At 40.2% G+C, this 19,853-nt stretch overlaps 1 protein-coding gene across 3 annotated transcripts in view; it reads right to left on the bottom strand.

Annotated features, from left to right (window-relative positions):
* The window catches only part of CUL4A (cullin 4A), a 116,011-nt gene that overhangs the window by 93,831 nt on the left and 2,327 nt on the right, over positions 1-19,853 (bottom strand). For all 3 annotated transcript variants that reach the window (XM_089693554.1, XM_089693555.1, XM_089693556.1), the window contains exons 2-3: positions 11,573-11,777; positions 8,473-8,588 (exon numbers count right to left, since the gene is read on the bottom strand). In XM_089693554.1, the coding sequence (XP_089549680.1) occupies positions 8,473-8,588; positions 11,573-11,690 (234 nt within the window). In that variant the 5' untranslated portion in view covers positions 11,691-11,777. The remainder of the gene's footprint in view (positions 1-8,472; positions 8,589-11,572; positions 11,778-19,853) is intronic.

A 19,853-nucleotide genomic window follows, 5' to 3' on the forward strand; every position in this document is an offset into this window, starting at 1 on the left:
CCTAAAGGGTAGCAGGGGGTAAGTGAAAGGGGGGACCCCGGCGACTGCAAAAAAGGTGGAAAAGATTTGAGGACAGAACAGCCCAAAAAGACCAGCCGGGGAATAGTGCAGAGACTAGTATACAAGACCTTTGATTCTCTATCCCCCCTAAATCCAGGAATTTTAAAATAGAAGAGCAAAGAACAAAAGTTACAGAGAAAATGAAAAATAAAAGTGTAAAAGGAAGTGGGCTTAAAGGGTCCCAGACTGGTACAATTAAAAAATATACCTCCCAAGGAAACGTAACCCCAGAAAGATCCCAGAATAGGACTGAAAGAGGAGAAGCTGATTTCAGCATGGAAAATAGCCCTAGAGTATCATTAGGCCTGGACACCAGCAATCAGCAAGCATTAGGAAATACAGAGATGGAAAAAGATCTACAAATACCTAATAAAAAAGAAATGGCAGAAATGTTTAAAGAACTGGAGAAAACAATAAAACAAGAAATGGTAAATATCCGAAGTGACCTGGGACACCTGCTGGTGAGAGTGGAGGAAACGGAGGAGAAAGTTAAAAATCAGACCCAGGCTATCTCTGAGCTTGAAAAAGTAATAATTAGCATAGGGAAAGCCCAAGAAAAATTGAAATATAAAGCTGAGATACAAGAAAATAGAGACAGGAGGAGAAACATCATGATACGTGGGGCCCCAGAGAACTCTAAGGGAGAAAACCTGCAAGAAGTGGTTTGTAAAATATTAAATATTATAACAGACAGCACTGAAATGGAAAACTCTAAAATAGAAGGAATTTTCAGAAAAGGAAACATCCAGAGATACCTGGGGAAAGAAAACCCGAGAGACATTATAGTTAAATTTTATGAGTTTCGAGATAAAGAAAAAATTTGGAAGAAGATCAAAGGGAAACCAGCTATTAAGTATGAAGGTGGCGACATACAGATATATGCGGACTTGGCCCCAGAGACTCTGTGGAGAAGGAGAACTTTGAGGCCCCTATTGGAAAGGTTAAAAGAATATAATGTGCAATACAGATGGGGGTCTCCTGAATGTTTAATAGGATGGAAAAACGGGGTTACGGCGCACCTCAGGTTCCCAGAAGATCTGAAACATTTTTGCGACAGTTTAAAAATACAAAGAATGGAGATTCCAGGCTGGGAAGAAGATCAATGGGAATTTAGAATGAAGAGAAAAGAGGATTGGCAACTTGTGGGGGGGAGGGGGCGGGGGGAGAGGGGGAGGGGGAGAGAGGTGGTGGAGGGAAGATAAGGCTGGTTTTTTTTTTTTTTTTTTTTTTTTTTTTTGTCTTTCCTCTACACTGGTCAGCCCTCACCCTACTGCCCCTGCCTTACGGTGCTGGAGATGAACCTAGGAGGGACCAGGGGAGCTATGAGGAGGTCGGACAAGGGGAAGGTCGTCCATGCCCAGAGTTTTTAGCCCAAGGACTAGATCAAAAGTGGAAGTTTCTTCCATAAATGATCAATAGGCAAAAGATGGGCCTAAAAAGAGGGGGGGGGAAGGGGGTGGGGGGGAGGGGGAAGTTGGGGGGGGGTGGGTAAGTGGGGAGGGGGGGTATTTTTCCTGCAAAAAAATACAAAAGCAAGTGAGAAGGGAGAAGAAGGGGAAGAGAAGATTTATGGAAGATGGAAGAGATTCAGTTTATAACATATAACGTAAATGGGTTGAACTCCCCTGGGAAAAGATTTAGACTGTTTAAAGAATTACATCATAGAGCAGCCTCAGTAGTATTCCTACAGGAGACACATCTTGAGATAGAATCGAACGTTAGGCTGAGATCCAGAAATCACCCAACATGGTATTATGCTGATTCCCCGGTTAAGAGAGCGAAGGGTGTTGCAATAGGTATGGCAAAGAATACTAGGTTTGAGCTGGACGATAGAATGACAGACCCAGAGGGGAGATTCTTGTTCTTAAAGGGAAAACTACAGGAGATCGAATGTACATTGGCCAATATTTATTGTCCTAATAAAAGTCCAGAGATATATCTGAAAAAAGTGCTGAGGAAGTTGACGGACTTTAAAAAAGGCTGTTTGATTCTCGCAGGGGATTTTAATTTTTGTATGGATCCACAAAAAGATGCTACCTCCCATGCACAGAGAGAAGGAAGTAGGGCTCTGAAACTCTTGAAGAAAGAACTACATATAAGCCAATTAGTAGACGCCTGGAGAATTACACACATGCAAGATAGAGATTATACCTTTTTTTTCAAACATGCATAAGAGGTATTCAAGATTAGACCACATATTAATAGAACATCAATTAATCGACCACCTAGTTCAAATTGAAATAGAGACAATCTCTTTATCGGATCATGCCCCAGTCAGAATGAAATTGGAATGGGGGAAGGGGAAAACAAGAGGGCTGGGATGGAAACTTAATGAGACACTATTAGTAGATAACGAAATAGCCCAGAAAATAGGGGAAGAGATTGAACGGTATTTCCAGGAAAATGAGACAGGTGATGTGTCCATAGCTACAGTGTGGGAATCTCATAAGGCATACATAAGAGGAATATTGATAGCGATTGGGGCAAGAAAGAAAAAAGAAAGAAGAGAGAAAATGAGCAGACTCTTAGAAGAAATAAGTAAGCTAGAACAACAACACAAGAATAGAATAATAAAAGAAATAGAGTTGAAGTTAAAAAAAAAGAAAGAAGAATTGGAAGGTGTAATAGAAGAGGAGAGGAGAAAAGCATATAATAGGGTTTTGAGTGAGAGATATAGATGGGGAGAAAGACCGGGAAAATACTTGATGAGGGCCCTAAGGAAAAAGAAAAATAGAAATTATATAGAAAAAATAAAAGACGTTAAGGGGAACCTGAAACACTCAAATAGAGAAATCACCAAAGTTTTTATGGAATATTATAGAGATCTGTATAATATAAATCCCCTGCGGGAATCTGAAAATATAGAAAGTGAGAAGAACCATAAGAGAAAGAAATATATAGAGAAGGCTGGGTTACTAAAATTAAGCGAAGTCCAAATGAACTCCCTGGATGCAGATATCTCACAAGAGGAAATAAAATTAGCTCTGAAGGGTACAGTGTCTGGGAAAAGTCCAGGTCCAGATGGTTATACTGTGAGATATTATAAAAAATATAGTGAAATCTTAGTACCAAAACTTAGAAAATATATGAATGCATTAGGTGGAGAGATGGAAATAAGAAAAGAATCGCTACAGGCTCAAATGGTGCTTATCCAAAAAGAGGGAAAAGATGCTACACAGTGTTCGAACTATAGACCTATCTCATTATTAAACACTGACACTAAGCTATACGCAAAGGTCTTGGCAAATAGATTGAAAGAGCTAATGCCGGAATGGATACATCAGGACCAGGTGGGCTTCGTTCCCGGGAGGGAGGGTAGAGATAATGGGCTACGATCATTGATGCTGATCCAAAAAAGTAAAAAGGGAAAAGAACCGGTGATTCTACTCTCTATAGACGCTGAAAAAGCGTTTGATAGAGTGAATTGGAGATTCATGATGGATACGTTGGAAGCCATGGGAATTGGGCCCAAGATGAGAGAGTGGATAGGAAAGTTGTATAGATACCCCTCTGCAGTTGTTGTGGTGAACGGGGAGAGGTCAGAACCCATTGAGATGTCAAACGGTACAAGACAGGGATGTCCACTGTCCCCATTGTTGTATGTTGTATTACTGGAACCACTTCTGTCAACAATACGGCTAAATAGAGATATAAAGGGAATTCAGATAGGGGACACGGAACATAAAGTCGCCGCTTTTGCTGACGACTTGCTGTTCTACGTGAGAAACCCCAGGATGACACTGCCAAACTTAATGAAGCTATTGAAGGAGTATGGAGAATTGTCAAATTTAAAGATAAATCCAACAAAAACGGAGATTCTAAATATAAATATTTCAAAAAATGAAAAAGAAAAAATACAAAAGGAATTTCCCTTTAAATGGAAAGATAGAGATATAAAATACTTAGGAGTAAATCTCACAGCTTCATATAAACACCTTTACAAATTAAACTATATTTCACTGATTAATGAGATTAGAGAGCAGCTAAAAATATTGCAAGAGGGAACCCCGACATTGATAGGTCGTATTAACCTAGTAAAAATGATAATAGTACCAAAAATCATGTATAGATATCAAATGATACCAATTAAACTCCCAGAGACCTTTTTTAAGTTAATTAAGAAACTGATAACAAAATACATATGGAGGAATAAAAAACCAAGATTGTCATATGAGTTGTTGAGTAGGAGGAAAGAAAGAGGTGGTTTAGGGCTTCCAGATTTTAAAAGATACTATAAAGCTGTAATATTGGCTAGAACTATAGACTGGATACAGAACTATAAAAAAAGTTGGGTGAGGATAGAGAATGAACTTAGTGGAATAGATTTGGGTAAAGTGATATGGATACCAACACAGTATAGGGGCCTAAATGATAATGTAAATACATACACTTTGAATGTTTTAAAAATTTGGGATAACTTACACAAAAGTTTGAAATGGTCTTTTAATTCAACACTAATTTCACTAAAAAACACGGAGTTTTTCCCCCCTGGTAGAGAAGAAATAGGAGGTAGGTGGTTTAAAAAGGAAGAGGTTCAATTAAGAGATATTTTGGTGGGGGATAAAATAGGATCATTTGAGGAATTGAAAAAAAAAGAGGGTGAGATTTTCACTAAATTAGACAAGTGGCGGTATTTTCAGTTGAAGAGTTTTGTTGGAAGTTTGCCAAAACCTTTAAGGACAAGAGACAATTGGAACTTGTTTGAAAAGGTTTTGGGCACACAAGGTGACGGGAAACACGGGATTGCTAAGGTATATAAAATACTCACAGAACTAGATATAAATACAAAGCCAACATATATAATAAAATGGGAAACTGACATGGGAAGTGTGATAGATGAGGAGAAGCAGAGGAGAATATATAGATTAACCCACGAAAACATCTCTATGAGAGAAGTAGAGATGAACTATAAGTGTTTGACAAGATGGCACATTACACCAATTGTTGAAAATAAGATGTGTAAAGAGAGTTCACCGTGGTGCTGGAGGGGATGTGGTGAAATGGGTACAACATATCACATATGGTGGGGTTGCCCAAAAATTCAGTTATACTGGAAGACAATAACCCACTTGATAAGGAAAATAACAGAAATAGATATTGGATTAGACCCAGAAGTGTGTATTTTACATAACATGGACATATCAGTCAATAAATATAAAAAATCAGGGATATGGTGCTACATTAATGCTGCAAAAGCTCTGATACCCAGGTTTTGGAAGCAAATAGAAGTACCGAGGGTAGAAGACTGGGTAGAAGAAGTTGAGCAGATTAAAAAGATGGAAAGGTTGTGCCATGTCCAGGAAGATAGGATGGAGATTTATAATAGGAAATGGGAGAATTGGGAAAAAGCTAAGTTATATACGAAATATAGGAAAGATTAAAGAAAATAATAGGAAAACTGCACTTGCTGAGATAAAATGATGCAGAGAAAAGGAAAAGTAGGAAGATGGGATTTGGGAGAGGGTGGTGGAGGGGGGGGAGAAATTTGGAATAAAGTAAATAAAGTAGAAATGTTGGATACTATGGTGTATAGATATATTTATATGTTTGTATATCATGATGTTGAAAAGTATTTAAAATGAAAATCAATAAATATTTAAATTATAAAAAAAAAAAAAAACACCATGCACACCACATTACATAAATACAAGTTGAAACCATACATAAGGCCTGGTCTCTATTATTTATTACAAATTCAATGCTTTCAAATACTTAGAAAAATGTGCCTCACATTTTTAGGAGTCATTGCACAGTTTGTTAACATGCTTGACCACTATTGTGTTGGGAACTTGTAAGGTTTGCTAAGTGGTTTTCTGCGTTGCCATTCTTAAATGCTGAACTCCGTGTTTTTGTACAGTGCCATGCATTTACATTATCACAATCACACAAGGTGGTTATGGGGCATTTTAAAGGTGACACAAATGCCTGAAATCCACCTTTTTGCCATCAGTGGAGACAAGCCCCAAGAGTACTGTATGCCCCAGTGAAAGGGCCTACTAGCACCTCCTGGAAAACATGATGTTCCTTTTCCTTCTCCTGAAATAACAGATTATGCCTTCTTTAGGGAGGTGTAAGTTATTGGCTATGATTTTGGTTGTAAAACCCCAATTCGTTTTAGCCAGATTATTTCCACTGTAGCTAAAATGCTAATGAGTGGCCATGTTGCCCGGAGAAACTAAATAAAGATATGTCTCACAGAAGAAAAACTTTTTTTTCTCATTAGAGCTTGATTTACATGACAATATTAACATTATACTGTTTTGGCACTTTTGCATTTTTGGGTACACTATAAAATGAAACTAACAAAACGTACTTATTCTCTGAACTTCTAATTTGGAATGGTGTGATAAATATAAAGCAACTTTCAACTCTCTGTTTTTTGCAATCATCTAGCAAAGATCCTCTTTCAGTCCCTGGCTAAGCCCAATTAGACAGTGCTGTCTGTACCCCCATACCTCAGCATTTGATCTGTGTGTGTCATCTCATGCACATAGCAGTTCAGCCTAGATGGGGTGATGCTACCATTTAAGCTATGAGTCTGTTGCTGTGCATCTCTGAAGTCCTCAGCTAGTTCCACGTCGTGAGTCATCCATGTCACCAACTCTGTTGGTAAATAAAGCCGATCATAAATGAATAGAAATTCATCCAGTTCAGTGAGACATGCTGAATTTCGATTCATGCATGGGCAGGCTGGTTGTACAAAAGTTGATCTACCGACTGACTTCTGTACATGCAGCCTGTAGGAAAATTTCCACACAATCAGTGCCACCAGCTATAGCGGACAGCACTGATCAGTGTATTTTGACGTCAGAACATAACTCACCAGCTGTGATTCCCTCATCCACCTCCAAAGTGTGGATGAGAGAACTTTGGTCACTTTTTTCAATCAACCCACTGGTTGAAGAAAAACAAATGAGTGATGTATGGTCTTACTCAATCTTCAGAAATCATGCATGCAGCAGATGTGGCCACAACTCTTTCAGGGCAAGCCTGGCTTCTCTGTTTTAGAACCACAGGTCTGGGAAAGGTCATTGGTCTGCTGTAAACTCAACTTCTAGCATTTCTTCCCTTTCAATAAAGCGAGTTCGGCTCAGAGGTGATGCGGCAGAGAAGAAGAGAGACATTACAGGCAGTACAGAGGGCTAATGGAGATTAAAACGATTTTGCAGAAAGCAAAAGTTAAAACCTGTATATTGACAGCCAGAATGGGTACAATAAATTCTTCATTGTCAAGCACATTAATATGGTACTGAAAACTCTGGTCTAGCAACTTTGAAAGCATATCTTCCAGATCCAGAATAGGTTTTAAAAACATAAAGAATGTTTTAATAATATTAAACATCGACATCTGGAGAATAATATCCAGACTCCACTATTATGGAGCTTTTATATGCAAATGTACGAGCGTGGCACAGTCGAAGTGTTCCAAGCTCATTCACCGAACCTCTAAAGCTCAATAAGTATGCTGACATATTCCTGTGTATCTTTCCATGCAGTTATTGAATCACAAACTATGCAAACAGCCACTATAATTACCAGGACAAAATGCTGTTGTAAAAAATGTAAGGTTAGTATATGAGAGGCATTGACACTAACAGATATACAAAGCAACCCATTTGATAATTCGACAAACAGTACACATGAAAAAACACCCTACTGAATAGCATGCTCCATATACTGTATATTTACATCATTTCACCACTGGAAAAGCTTCCTATTGTACACCTACCAAAACAGGGGCATTTTCTGTCATATCTGCACTGTACACTGAGCTATTTGTACAAGCGCTATGGCATATGTGTTGTGTAAGTTCTGGTCTGAACAGGGTAGTCTCTGTGCTGTAAATGGGTTCAGCAGTTTTACTTCCCAAAAATGCAACTTCTCTACTTGCAAAATACTTTTTCTGGAAAAGAATAATAGGGTTGATTTACTAAAACTGTAGGAGTGAAAAATCTGCTGTAGCTCTGCATAGAAACCAATCCACTTACATTTTTTGTTTTGTTTTTTTTTTGTCAAAGCTTCATTGAATAAGCTGAAGTTTGAAGCTAATTGGCTACCATGCACACCTGCACCAGATTTTGCCCTCTCCAGTTTTAGTACATCAACCACATAGTGGAAAGACATGGAGTTGGCCACAAACTTAAAAAAAACGCGCAAGCTAAAATTAATGAAAATGATTGCAGTTTGGTTTTAATCAAACAAAAATGAACATGGACATGGACATAAGTGGTACCATTACACAGAAACACACTTATACAACTTAAATTCCAATCCAACCTGAAGAGGATCACTGAAAAAGCGATAAGTGCGAGGCCAGCATTGCCCTTCAATCTTGTAGTATGCGATACTTTGCTTCAGAAGAATGAGAAACGTTGGGATGACAGGTACACAGAACACAAAGAAAGTTCATACCTGATAGAGCTCTTCTAAATTGTACTTTATGGAAGTGCTGCTCACTATGGCGTTTACGGCTTCCTGGAGCTTCTGCCATGTATCCTGAGTGTAGTTATCAGGCAGCTTTGGTTTATCTGCAACAGGTGGCACTGCAATTACTGAAATGTCTAAAGCATCAATGTAAGTGTATAAAGCTAATCTCCAGTTTTTGCTACACTTTGAGTTTGCTACACATTTGCATTTTTAACACATTTTTACCACGGTTTTTTTAAAGGACATCTTGAGAAGAGGAGATTAAGGGGGGACATGATCAACATGTATAAATACATCAGTGGTTCATATAGTGAACTCGGTGTAGAGTTATTTACCCTGAGGTCATCACAGAGGACAAGGGGCACTCTTTACGTCTGGAGGAAAAGAAATTTAATCTCCAAAACACGGAAAGGTTTCTTCACAGTAAGAGCTGTGAAAATATGGAATAGACTCCCTCAAAAGTTGGTTCTGGACAGCTCAGTGGATTGCTTTAAAAAAGGCCTGGATTCTTTCTTAGATACACAGCATATAACTGGATACTAACATTTATAGGTAAAGTTGATCCAGGCAATATCCGATTGCCTCTCGGGGGATCAGGAAGGCAAACAATTAAAGATTAATTGTGCTTTCCCAAAAAACTCTGAAGAATGATTCCAGAAATAGAAGACCCTAAATCCTTACATCTTCAGAATGTGAGGAATCTGAGCATTGCTGTATCCCTGGCAAAGTCTTCAGCATTTGACACTCCTGAGAGTATTGGCTGCCTGTGTCCCCTGAGAGTATTGGCTGCCTGTGTCCCCTGAGAGTATTGGCTGCCTGTGTCCCCTGCCATGTGCTCTGGTTTCTTCCTCTGACCCCCTGCATCGCTACAGGACAATGCGGTGAGGTAGGGGCCAGCAGGAGGAACCACTGAGCATAGCAGGGAACTAAGCATCTGACACCCTTGGAAGTGTGTTACATGTGCCAGAGGATTAACCCACACGCTGCTTCCGAGTCAGCAACAAGATTAGGAGGAAAGTGGACGTGTGTCTGCACGGCTGCCTACCACCAACCCGGCAGCACCCGCTATGCCAGTCCCGGATCTTCAGATGGGCAAGCATAGCCTGGGATACAGCAAAAGAGTTAAAGCCTAAGTTTAGATAAAAAAACTATTTAACACAAAAATCAGCACAATTAATGCAAAGTATCCCTTGTGCTTCTGGCTGCAGTTTTAGTTGAAATCCTCTGATCCCTCCCTACCCCCGCAACTGTAATCTTCTGGTGATGTGGGGGTAATTCGAGCTGAGGGATTTGCCATATTCATAGAAGCTGTACTATAGCTTTCATGAATGCAAAACGATCTATGAATGGAGGACGGGCAGATGAATGAAAAGGTCCACCTCTATTTATAGATCATTATTTGTTAATGGAAGCTATAGCAAAGCTTATTTCTTTTATACTTTTAAAATGATCAACAAAACTCCGCCATCAGCTTGGCAGAGTCAAAACTGATCAAGAGCACACTAGATCAACTGTATGGCGGGTGTTTGTTTTTTTATTTTATTAATTCGATCATTTTACTCACACTGAACGATCAACTGTATGATCATTTAGATACGTGTGCGGTTATCATTACACATTTTGGTGACAAAAATCACTTAACCTCTGGAAAATTTACCCCCCTTCTTGACCAGGCCATTTCTTGTGATATGGCACTGTGTTAATTTAACTGACAACTGGTCATGCAAATCTGTACATAAATGAAATATATATAATGTTTTCCCTCAAAAATAGAGCTCTCTTTTGGTGGTATTTGACCACCGAGTTTTTATTTTTTGCACTATAAACAAAAAAAAAACAATTTAAAAAAAAAAAAAACAAAATATTTTTGGTTTTCTGCTATAAAATATATCCAATAAACATTTTTCAAAATCAAATTTCTTCATAAATTTAGGCCAATATGTATTCTGATACATATTTTTGTTAAAGAAAAAAATATTAATAAGCGTATTTTGATTGGTTTGTGCAAAAGTTATAGCATCTACAAACTATGGGATAGAAACTGGAATTTTTTTTTTATACTAGCAATGGTGGCGATCAGTGACATAGTGAGACTGACATTTTTTACACTGACACTTTGGGGGAACCAGTGACACTAACACAGTGATCAGTGCTAAAAATTTGCACTGACACTGTACTAATGACACTAGCTGGGAAGGCATAAACATCTAGGGCAATCAAAGGGATGACTGTGTGCTTAGCTATGTCTTTTCTGTACACTGTGTGCTGCTTCTACTAAGGGAAGTGATGGATCTTATTCCCTGCTTTGCAGGGACTCAAGATCCATCACTTCCCCCGTCAGAACAGAGCTCTGCTTTTACAGTGGCAGAGCTCTGTTCTGGGACTCTGCCCGACGATCTGCGGGTGCCGGCAGACATCCACTGTCCAGCACCTGCAGATCGGTTTTTGCTGTAAATAATCACAGCCAAAGCAGTCCACCAGTGGCATGCATGCACGTCCCTAGGCGGAAGTGCAGAATCATGTTTATATACACATGATTTTCCACACGAGGGCCACCCTGTAGCAGTATATCTGCTATAGGGCAGTCTTTAATATATGAATTTTCCAAACGATCATTTGCTTTCAAATGATCTTTCAGTGCAACAAAGAAAGAGTGATTTGGCTGGAACACCAATTAGATTTGCTTCAGAGGCTAATTTTTCCTTTTTGATGAAAAGTACTTAGTGTACTCAATTTCTCTATAGTATTCTTTTTCCAAAATGATCATCCCAATGCATGCATGGCCAGTATGAATCTTTATGCCCTAGGAATCTTGAACTTGCAGTTCTCAGTCCCGAGTGCGAGTCCCACCCCACCTCCGACTGCCCAAAAAAATATTGCCAGGTAAACTGGCTTACCCTAGAGTGTTTATGAATGTGCTGGGAATCCAACAACAGTCAGAAGAAATGTTCTGTTAATCAGCGCGATCCATCAAATATGGGTTGAATAAATTGAACTAGATAACATATATAATTATATAACTAAATTATAAATTAATATATAACTACCATAATGTGGCGACACACAAATCTTTTTAGAAACATACCTTTAAAATTTTTGATAATCAGCTTTTTTGATGCCTTAGGTTTTGAGGGCAGTGCTGAAGTCTTAGTTAGTCCATTGGTGTGGGCAACTAATGCTTTCTTCTGAGTTTCGGAATCCATGACAATGCTGTGCAGCAAAGCACCAAGAAAAGAATTTCAAGTAGGTGTCCTTAAGCAGGAGATTATCATCAACAGCTCATTTGGCGTCTACAGATCAAAAATATACAATCAAAACATGAAATTTAGCACTTAGTAGACAAATTAAAATCAACCACATAATTTTTAATGAAGCAAAAATTAAGCAAACATCTCAACAGAATTCCATAAAGTACTTGTTCTGCGTAAATACGAAAACACTTTTTTTTTTCCATTTCAGATAGAGTGGGGAAGCACTGAAACCCTTGATAGGAATTTTGATTGCTTTTTCTTCCCTGCTGGGGAGATTACCCCTCTCTGTTTGTCCTGGTGATTACTGTCACAGAGAAAAAAAATAATTGCCAATCTAAAATGTTATGGTTGTTACCAGAGAAGTCTAGAGAAGAAATCTACCAATATGTCTAAGAGGGGATTTTCACTCACCTTGCAATGTGTTTACAAGGCAAGCAATAAAGGAAATCTCTCCAACTCCCCAAGTGGACATAGACAGCAAAAAAAAAAAAAAAAAAGACCTGAAATCATTTTGTACACAAATTCAAAAGGTTTTGGCTTTAGATGTTTAAATAAATAGCAATGCTGATGCCCATAATCCCTACAAAGTCTTATATACAGCATAGGCTTTTCTAAGATTAAAAATTCTCTTTAATCACTTGTCTATAGGGCAATGCTAAAATATGCATTTTTGCTAAAAATGACTTTAAACCCCCAAACAATTAAAACATTTCTGAATGAATAAGTTCACCCATATTAAGGGTGGAAGATAACATTTTGTTAAAGAACCTGCCCACATCCCTCCCTACAATCCTCCATTGTAACAGGGGGCATGCTACCCTCTCCCTGCACCCGCTTTGGAGCTTTCTTTGGTGGTATTTACTCACCACTGGGTTTTTAATTTCTTGTTACCTAATTTCTTGCTACCCGTGCTGCCATTCGCGGCCTCGGCTGTCAATCACTGGGTCCCGGCCGGTGATTACTCGCCGGCATCCGGTGATCGCCGAGTATCTCCAACAGGAAGAGACCTGTATGTAAGCAATACAGATCTCTCCCCAGTCAGCTCCTGTACTGTTTTATATGGCTCTGAATAGCAGAGCCATACAAAGCAGTGTGCTTACAGTGAAGCACACGCACAGCCCAAGCAGTCAAACAGCACACAGTTACCCTTTGATCGCCCAAGATGTTAACCCCTTCATGTCCAGTGCCATTAGTACAGTGTCAGTGCTTTTTATTAGCACTGATCACTGTATTGGTGTCACTGGGATGTCAGTGACACCAAGTTAGTTCCCCCCAGTGTCAGAATGCTCGCTGCAGTCCCACTATAAGTCGCTGATCTCCACCATTACTAGTAAAAAAAACAACAAATTCCATTATATACCGCCATTTGGAAACTTTCACGTAAACCAATTCATTTACACGTATTGGGATTTTTTTTTTGCAAAGACATGTAGCAGAATACATTTTGGCCTAAATTGATGACAAAATTTTATTTTTAAATTTTTTTACTGGACATGTTTAATACCAATAAGTCAAAAATATTGTTTTGTTTTTTTTTTTAAATTGTAGGTCTTTTTTTGTTTATAGCGCAAAAAATAAAGGCACAGGTGATCAAATACCACGAAAGAAAGGTCAATTTGCGGGGGAAAAAAAGGACATAAATTTAATTTGGGTGCAGCGTTGCATGAGTGCGCGATTGCCAGTTAAAATAACACAGCACCGTATTGCAAAAAATTGCCTGGTGAGGAAGGGGGGGGGGGGGGTAAATCCTCTGGAGGGAAAGTGGTTAAACAGGACAAATTACATAATAAAATGCACACTTTGTATGTGCAGTAACACTATATTTTTAAACGAACACTGCACAAAATAAAAAAGTGCCTCTTTTTTTTTTTTAGCTTTGTTACATTTAACTAAGGATTGTAACCAAAATTTATTGTTGTAAGACACGAAAACGCATTGTTTCAATATTCATGAAAATAAATCCTTGTTTGTCCCTAAAAAACAATATATGTATTACGTTGTTATCTTAAAGTGTTACTAAACCCAGGACCCTGCACTCACTCTATCTGGTCTCCCACAGTACACAGAGCATGGAAGTGCATTTATTTTAGTAAATATAAACTGCTAAATACCTTTTCTCATCAGCAGTTACAGCAGTCTTGTGACTTCTATCAGTGTCCAGCACAGCACTACCTAAACCTTGTAGTTTTCTTTCTGCTCTAGGAGGATGCAAAACCCCTGACATCTGTCTGACCAGTGCTCATTGGCCCTGTGCTGATCACATGCACTCTCCCAAGAAAAAAAAAAAACAAAAAAAAAAAACCTCTCTAGCAATACACACCAAACTAAGCATGTGCAAATACCTTCTGTTCAGACAGTCTTATCAGGAGATAAGAGGTGGTCACTTGAAAAAGGGGAGTAACAGAGAAGAAAGGATCAAACTGCCTTTTTGCACAGTGCAGAGGATTGCTCTGGTCCATAAGGGGTGAACAGGTGTGAGAACCTAAGTGGTTAAGAAGCGGGGCCACCGCATCCTTAACAACAGATCATTCATTCAGCTGTCAGCGGGGTTCCCTCAGCAGGTATCAGTAATTGGTATCAGCGAGTACCAAAAAAAAATTATCAGCACTTGTAAAATGGTATCAGTGCATATTAATTTAGAGTTAACTTAAAGTGTTACTAAACCCACAACAGTAAAATCAGTCTGTATATGCAGTAAAACACGCTTGTTATACTCACTGTGGAACTTAAGGGGGTTAATCCTTTGCATTGTGTAAAAAGGATGTTTGATCCTGTCTTCTCTGATCCTCTCCTTCTTCCACAGCCCCTAATCCATGTGTTGATAGTACAGAGCACTAAGAGGCTCTCTGCACATGCACAGTTTGGTGTTGATTGTTAGAGAGTTCTCTTTTTTGAAGGGTGCATATGATTAGCACAGGGCCAATCAGACAGAGGGTCAGGGATAATGCAGCCTCATAGGACAGTCAGAGGAGAATGAAAACTCCTCCAACGAGATTAAACGAGAAGTATGGGGTTTGTTTTTTCCCCCAAATTATATTTACCTAAGTGGATACAGCATCAGTCCGATGCTGTATCTGTTCACCGTCAGCTTTAAGTTTATCAGTCACCGCCGTCTGCTAGTCCCCGCCGTCTGCTCTGTCCCCGCCGTCTGCTCTGTCCCCGCCGTCTGCTCTGTCCCCGCCGTCTGCTCTGTCCCCGCCGTCTGCTCTGTCCCCGCCGTCTGCTCTGTCCCCGCCGTCTGCTCTGTCCCCGCCGTCTGCTCTGTCCCCACCGTCTCCTCTGTCCCCACCGTCTCCTCTGTCCCCACCCCCTGTGCTCACTGGAGCACTTGGCTGTTGAGGAGGAGGGAGTCTCAGTGGATAGTTGAGTGGCTGAGCCAGGTGCTGCTCCAGACTTTGTGGTGGATTCCAACTTTAAAGTCAGGATCTTTCCCCAGCCTGGACTGGCTGAGCGATGACTGAGCCACAGAGCTTTAGCTGTACTTCTACTTTAACCAGTGCTCGGCTGAACACTGATAGAAGTCACAAGACTGCTCTAACTGTTGATGAGAAAAGGTATTTAGCCATTTATATTTACTAAAATAATTGCACTTCCATGTTGTGTGTACTGTGGGAGACCAGATATAGTGAATGCAGAGTCCTGGGTTTAGTCATTTAATTCTGGCTCTAGAGTTATTGTAAAGTTATTGCTTTCATTCTTACGCTTGTGCCAATACCTTACATGTGTGGCACAATTTATGATTACACACACCTGCATGCCCGACTCTAAGTGGTGATACCTTTTAACACCTTTTTTCCACAATTTTATTGCTATCACAAGGAGGCTAACAAATACATGTTGCTTCTGGGTTCTTCAGTTTCAAATGGGAACTGATGTTCCATGACCATCTCTTCTCAAAGTTTCCACTATTTGCCTTTGTTCTTAGATCCCTAGAGAAACAGAACAGCCCAGGAACAGCAATGGGCGCCACAGGCAAGGAAAGGGGGGGCTCACCTTAAGAGTCCCTCAAAAGAGATTTCCAACTCCCAAATCACTGCAGCAGTTATGAGCTTGCTTTAACTCCTTGAATACCAGGACATTAATAAACATACCTAGTCAAGGGGTTAATGAAAAAAATTACAAAAAAAAAAAGTATAATTTAGTATATTATCATTATGTGGTCATCTGTCAGTTAACACTGGCACACATCCTTATTAAAGTCAGTTCAACATTTTGCAGATCATTCTTAGGCAGCAGTCTGTACTAAAGATGACACAACAGCACATACACAAAGTATTTGAGGTTGGACTGATTCACATAACACTGCAGTCCAAAGCACATATGACACGAATGTTTACTTTCTGCAACCTGAGCTAATATTTAATCTTATTCAAAGTCAATGCTTTTCCATATAAGGCTGATTTTGGTAACTGTACCTACTATTATTTAAAACAAATTAATATAATATTCAATGATAAATTAGAGGCATCATTTAAAGCATATCTAAAGCCAAAATGTTTAATTTTAGTTTTGTACAGCTTGGAGAAGTGTTAAATCCAGTAAAATATTTATTAACCACTTCAGTACTAGTCTGCAATACCCCTTCTGCAGCGTGATCATTTGTGCTTTCTTTTGGCAGTACTGGGTATTATAAAGGAAAAAAGCAAATCACAAGGACAGATCAGAGAAGTTCTGATTGATCAGCACTGGCATGTGAGGGCGTTGACCAATCAGAACTGCTCTGAGTCTCCCAACGTCCCTATGTAAAGAACAGCACAGTTTTCAAACCCCAGGACTGCTGCACCGGGCTGTGTAGATAGTGAAAAGGAATCATCTACAGAGGTAAGTGCAGCAGGGGCCAGAGGCATGGGAAGGGTGTAGAAGTGTCAGTTCACTTTGGTGTCCTTTTATCATGCAGCGGTATATGACCGCTGCGCAGTTCTCCGGCATTCTCAAAGAACACAGTTCTCCTGTGAATGCCTTTTTATGAAGCGGTGTAGCTCAGTTCTCCGAATGAAGGGAGAACGATCTACAAACGCTGGAAAACGGCTGCTGTTACTGTAATCTTGCGAGATTACAGTAAGAGATCAGTCAAACACCATTTACTAAGCAGCGGTAAATTACCCCTGCTTCGCTTGTGGTTCCTCCGATTCTCCAGCTCTGGGCTGGAGAATCTGGAGGGAGAACTTTCACACAGATCGCCAGTGAAGGGCTGACATCGCTCCTTCATACACTGACCATCTGTGTGCTGAGATGATCAGCGGAGAACATGTCCATGGGTTTACTCCGCACCATGTGCATGAGGCCTAAGACTGTATGGGGTTGATTTACTAAAACTGGACAGTGCAAAAGCTGGTGCTGCTGTACATGGCAGCCAATCAGCTTCTAACTTCAGCTTGTTCAATTACATTTTGGAAAACAAATCCGAAAGCTGATTGGTTTCTATGCAGAACTGCACCAGATTCTGCACTCTCCAGTTTTAGTAAATCAACCCCAATGTGTCAGTGACCCAGAACAAGTAGGCAGGTAAGGATTCTCAACTTCACACTTGTTTCATGTCACTGACATGTCAAAAGAGAAATAAGCAGGTTGTCACTACTCACTTCCATCTCAAAGCCTAGTCAGCCTAGTGATCCTTTGTCTTAATAACTGAGTCACTGACCTGGAGTAAGAGCTAAAAGAGGAATTCTGACTTGTCTACCTTGTTTGCTGTATGCTTGATCCGGGTCTGTGACTCAAGTGCTAAAGCCACATATGACAACTAACATTTTCAGAATGAACAAAAACTCTAAGGGCTCATTAGCACTGTTGTGTTTTAACGTGTAGAAAAACATGCGTTAAAACACGTGTCCCACTTCTCCAGAATAAAAATACTGCTGGTTCCAATCTAAGCTCTGCAGTGCAGTGTGTTTTGAAAAGTACGTCTTTTATGAGGTATGACCAAGCCTTGGACAATGATTATTAACTATCTTCTCAAAATTCCAGATTAAAAATGCATTGAAAATGTTTATCAACATACGTAAAAAGGAAATGCATGCCAATGCATTAACTTCTGTACAATCACTGTCTGAACTTCTGTATAACCACTGTCTGAAAAATGCCACTGTAACAGGCAGACCTGATCAGTATGTTCTGATGGCAGGGAAGTCTCCCTGCCATCAAAATACAATAAATAACTCAACAGGAGTGACTCCCCCATCCATACCCCCATTGGGTCAAGTTTTTTCATTCAACCCGCTGGCTGGAAAAAAAAAAAAAAGGACCCATTTATGGCCAGCTTTAGGCTAGCTGTGAGGCTGTGCAGGGCACCCATCTCTCTACTGGTGTCCGAAAACATAGCTAGCAAGGAGACTGCTTTGACACACTGTGCTTTTTTCCCCATCTCCAACCATGTGCATGAATCATTTTAGCTGATATGCCCTCCGCCACCTGCATTCCTTGTGAGGTGTTTGTCTCAAGCAAGTACTTGGAGACTCAGAAAAGTGTTGTGTGTTAAAGCAGTCTTCCGGCCAACTGGGAAGTCAGACAGGGCACCCCTCCTCTCCCCACAGCCGTCCTACAATGCAGCTAGCAAGATGACACCCAACACTTTGCTCAGCCTTCGAGCGCTTGCCTGGAGCATTTCAGCTGATATTCCTCGTGAGCTGGTGGAGGAAACTGCCATGTATCAAAGCAGTTGTCTCCTTCTTAGCCTTAAGGTCAAGCAATGTGCCCCCCACAGCTGTCCAACAACACAGCAAAGAAATTACTGCTCTGACAAACAGCACTTTTCTCCATCTCTAAGCACTTGCCTGAGACAATCATCTCTAGAGGAGACTTTTCAGCTAAAATGTGCTTGAAGACAGAGAAAAGCACCGTCAGTCAAAGAAGTCATCTCTTTGCTAACTGTGTTGTTAGACAGCAGTGGAGCGGTGCCCCACCTGACCCCACAGCTAGACTTAGAAGAGAAGTATGGCCAAAGCTTTTTTAGGCATACTTCTCTTGTGGGTCACAGGAGTGCATTTACACTTTTGCTCTCCTGTGATCCAAAGTTTGCCGACAGCAAAGCGGAGAGCAGTGTCTGACAGTCACTGCTCCCCACTCCAAGCGGACTGAGCGAGCAGCGGTCATGTGATTACTCAGTTCTCAGTCTTGGAGCCCACATGGGACAGCTGCAGCATCACACCAATGTTGCAGCACTGAAGTGAGCATGCATGTTTCTTTTGCATATAAACCCCAAACTTCTGCTTTAAGCTGGTGATACAATCTCATTTAAATTTTCCAAAACTATGTAATTTGTGGTCAGACCTCAACAATCCATTCAACTAGCATACAGTGAGGCAGGCCCATGCACTATGTAGTTGATGGTAGATCTAAAGAAGACTTTAGGCAGTGCATAGGAAGATGAGAGAAAGTAGTACATGTACTTTGTCCCCTGAAGAACAGGACACAGTAATACAAACTGAAGCGAGACTTTGATTTCTTGCCACCCAGGTAACGCAAATATTCAGTGGCAAAGAGGGTGGGCTTTAAAGCCTACGCGCTGCACATATACTATTTTGCCAAAAGTATTGGGGTGCCTAGCTTTACACGCACATGAACTTTCAAGTGTTACTAAACCCAGGACCCTGCATTCACTATATCAGGTCTCCCACAGTACACAGAACATGGAAATGCAATTATTTTAGTAGATATAAACTTCTAAATACCTTTTCTCATCAGCAGTTAGAGCAGTCTTGTGGTTAAAACTTTTAGGAGGAGTTTTCATTTTGCTCTAGAAGGATGCAGAACCCCTTACCTCTGTCTGGACAGTGCTCATTGGCCCTGTGCTAATCACATGCACTCTCCCAAGAACAAAAAAAAAAAAACATCTCTCTAGCAATACACACCAAACCGAGCACGTGCAGAGTGCCTCCACACAATATGTGTTATCAGGAGACAAGAGGGGGACTCTTGAAAAAGGGAAGGATCAGAGAGGTCAGGATCAAACAGCCTTTTTACACAATGCAGAGGATTAACCCCTATATTTCCAAAGGGAGTATAACAAGCATGCTTTACTAATTATACAGACTGATTTTACTGATGTCGGTTAGTAACACTTGAATGGCATCCCAGTCATAGTCTGTAGGATTCAATATCATATTGCGTTAGCCCACT

Source organism: Staurois parvus, unplaced genomic scaffold, assembly GCF_062004578.1.
Source record: "Staurois parvus isolate SC_StPar_1 unplaced genomic scaffold, SC_StPar_1.0 ptg000634l, whole genome shotgun sequence".
NCBI classification, from domain to species: domain Eukaryota; kingdom Metazoa; phylum Chordata; class Amphibia; order Anura; family Ranidae; genus Staurois; species Staurois parvus.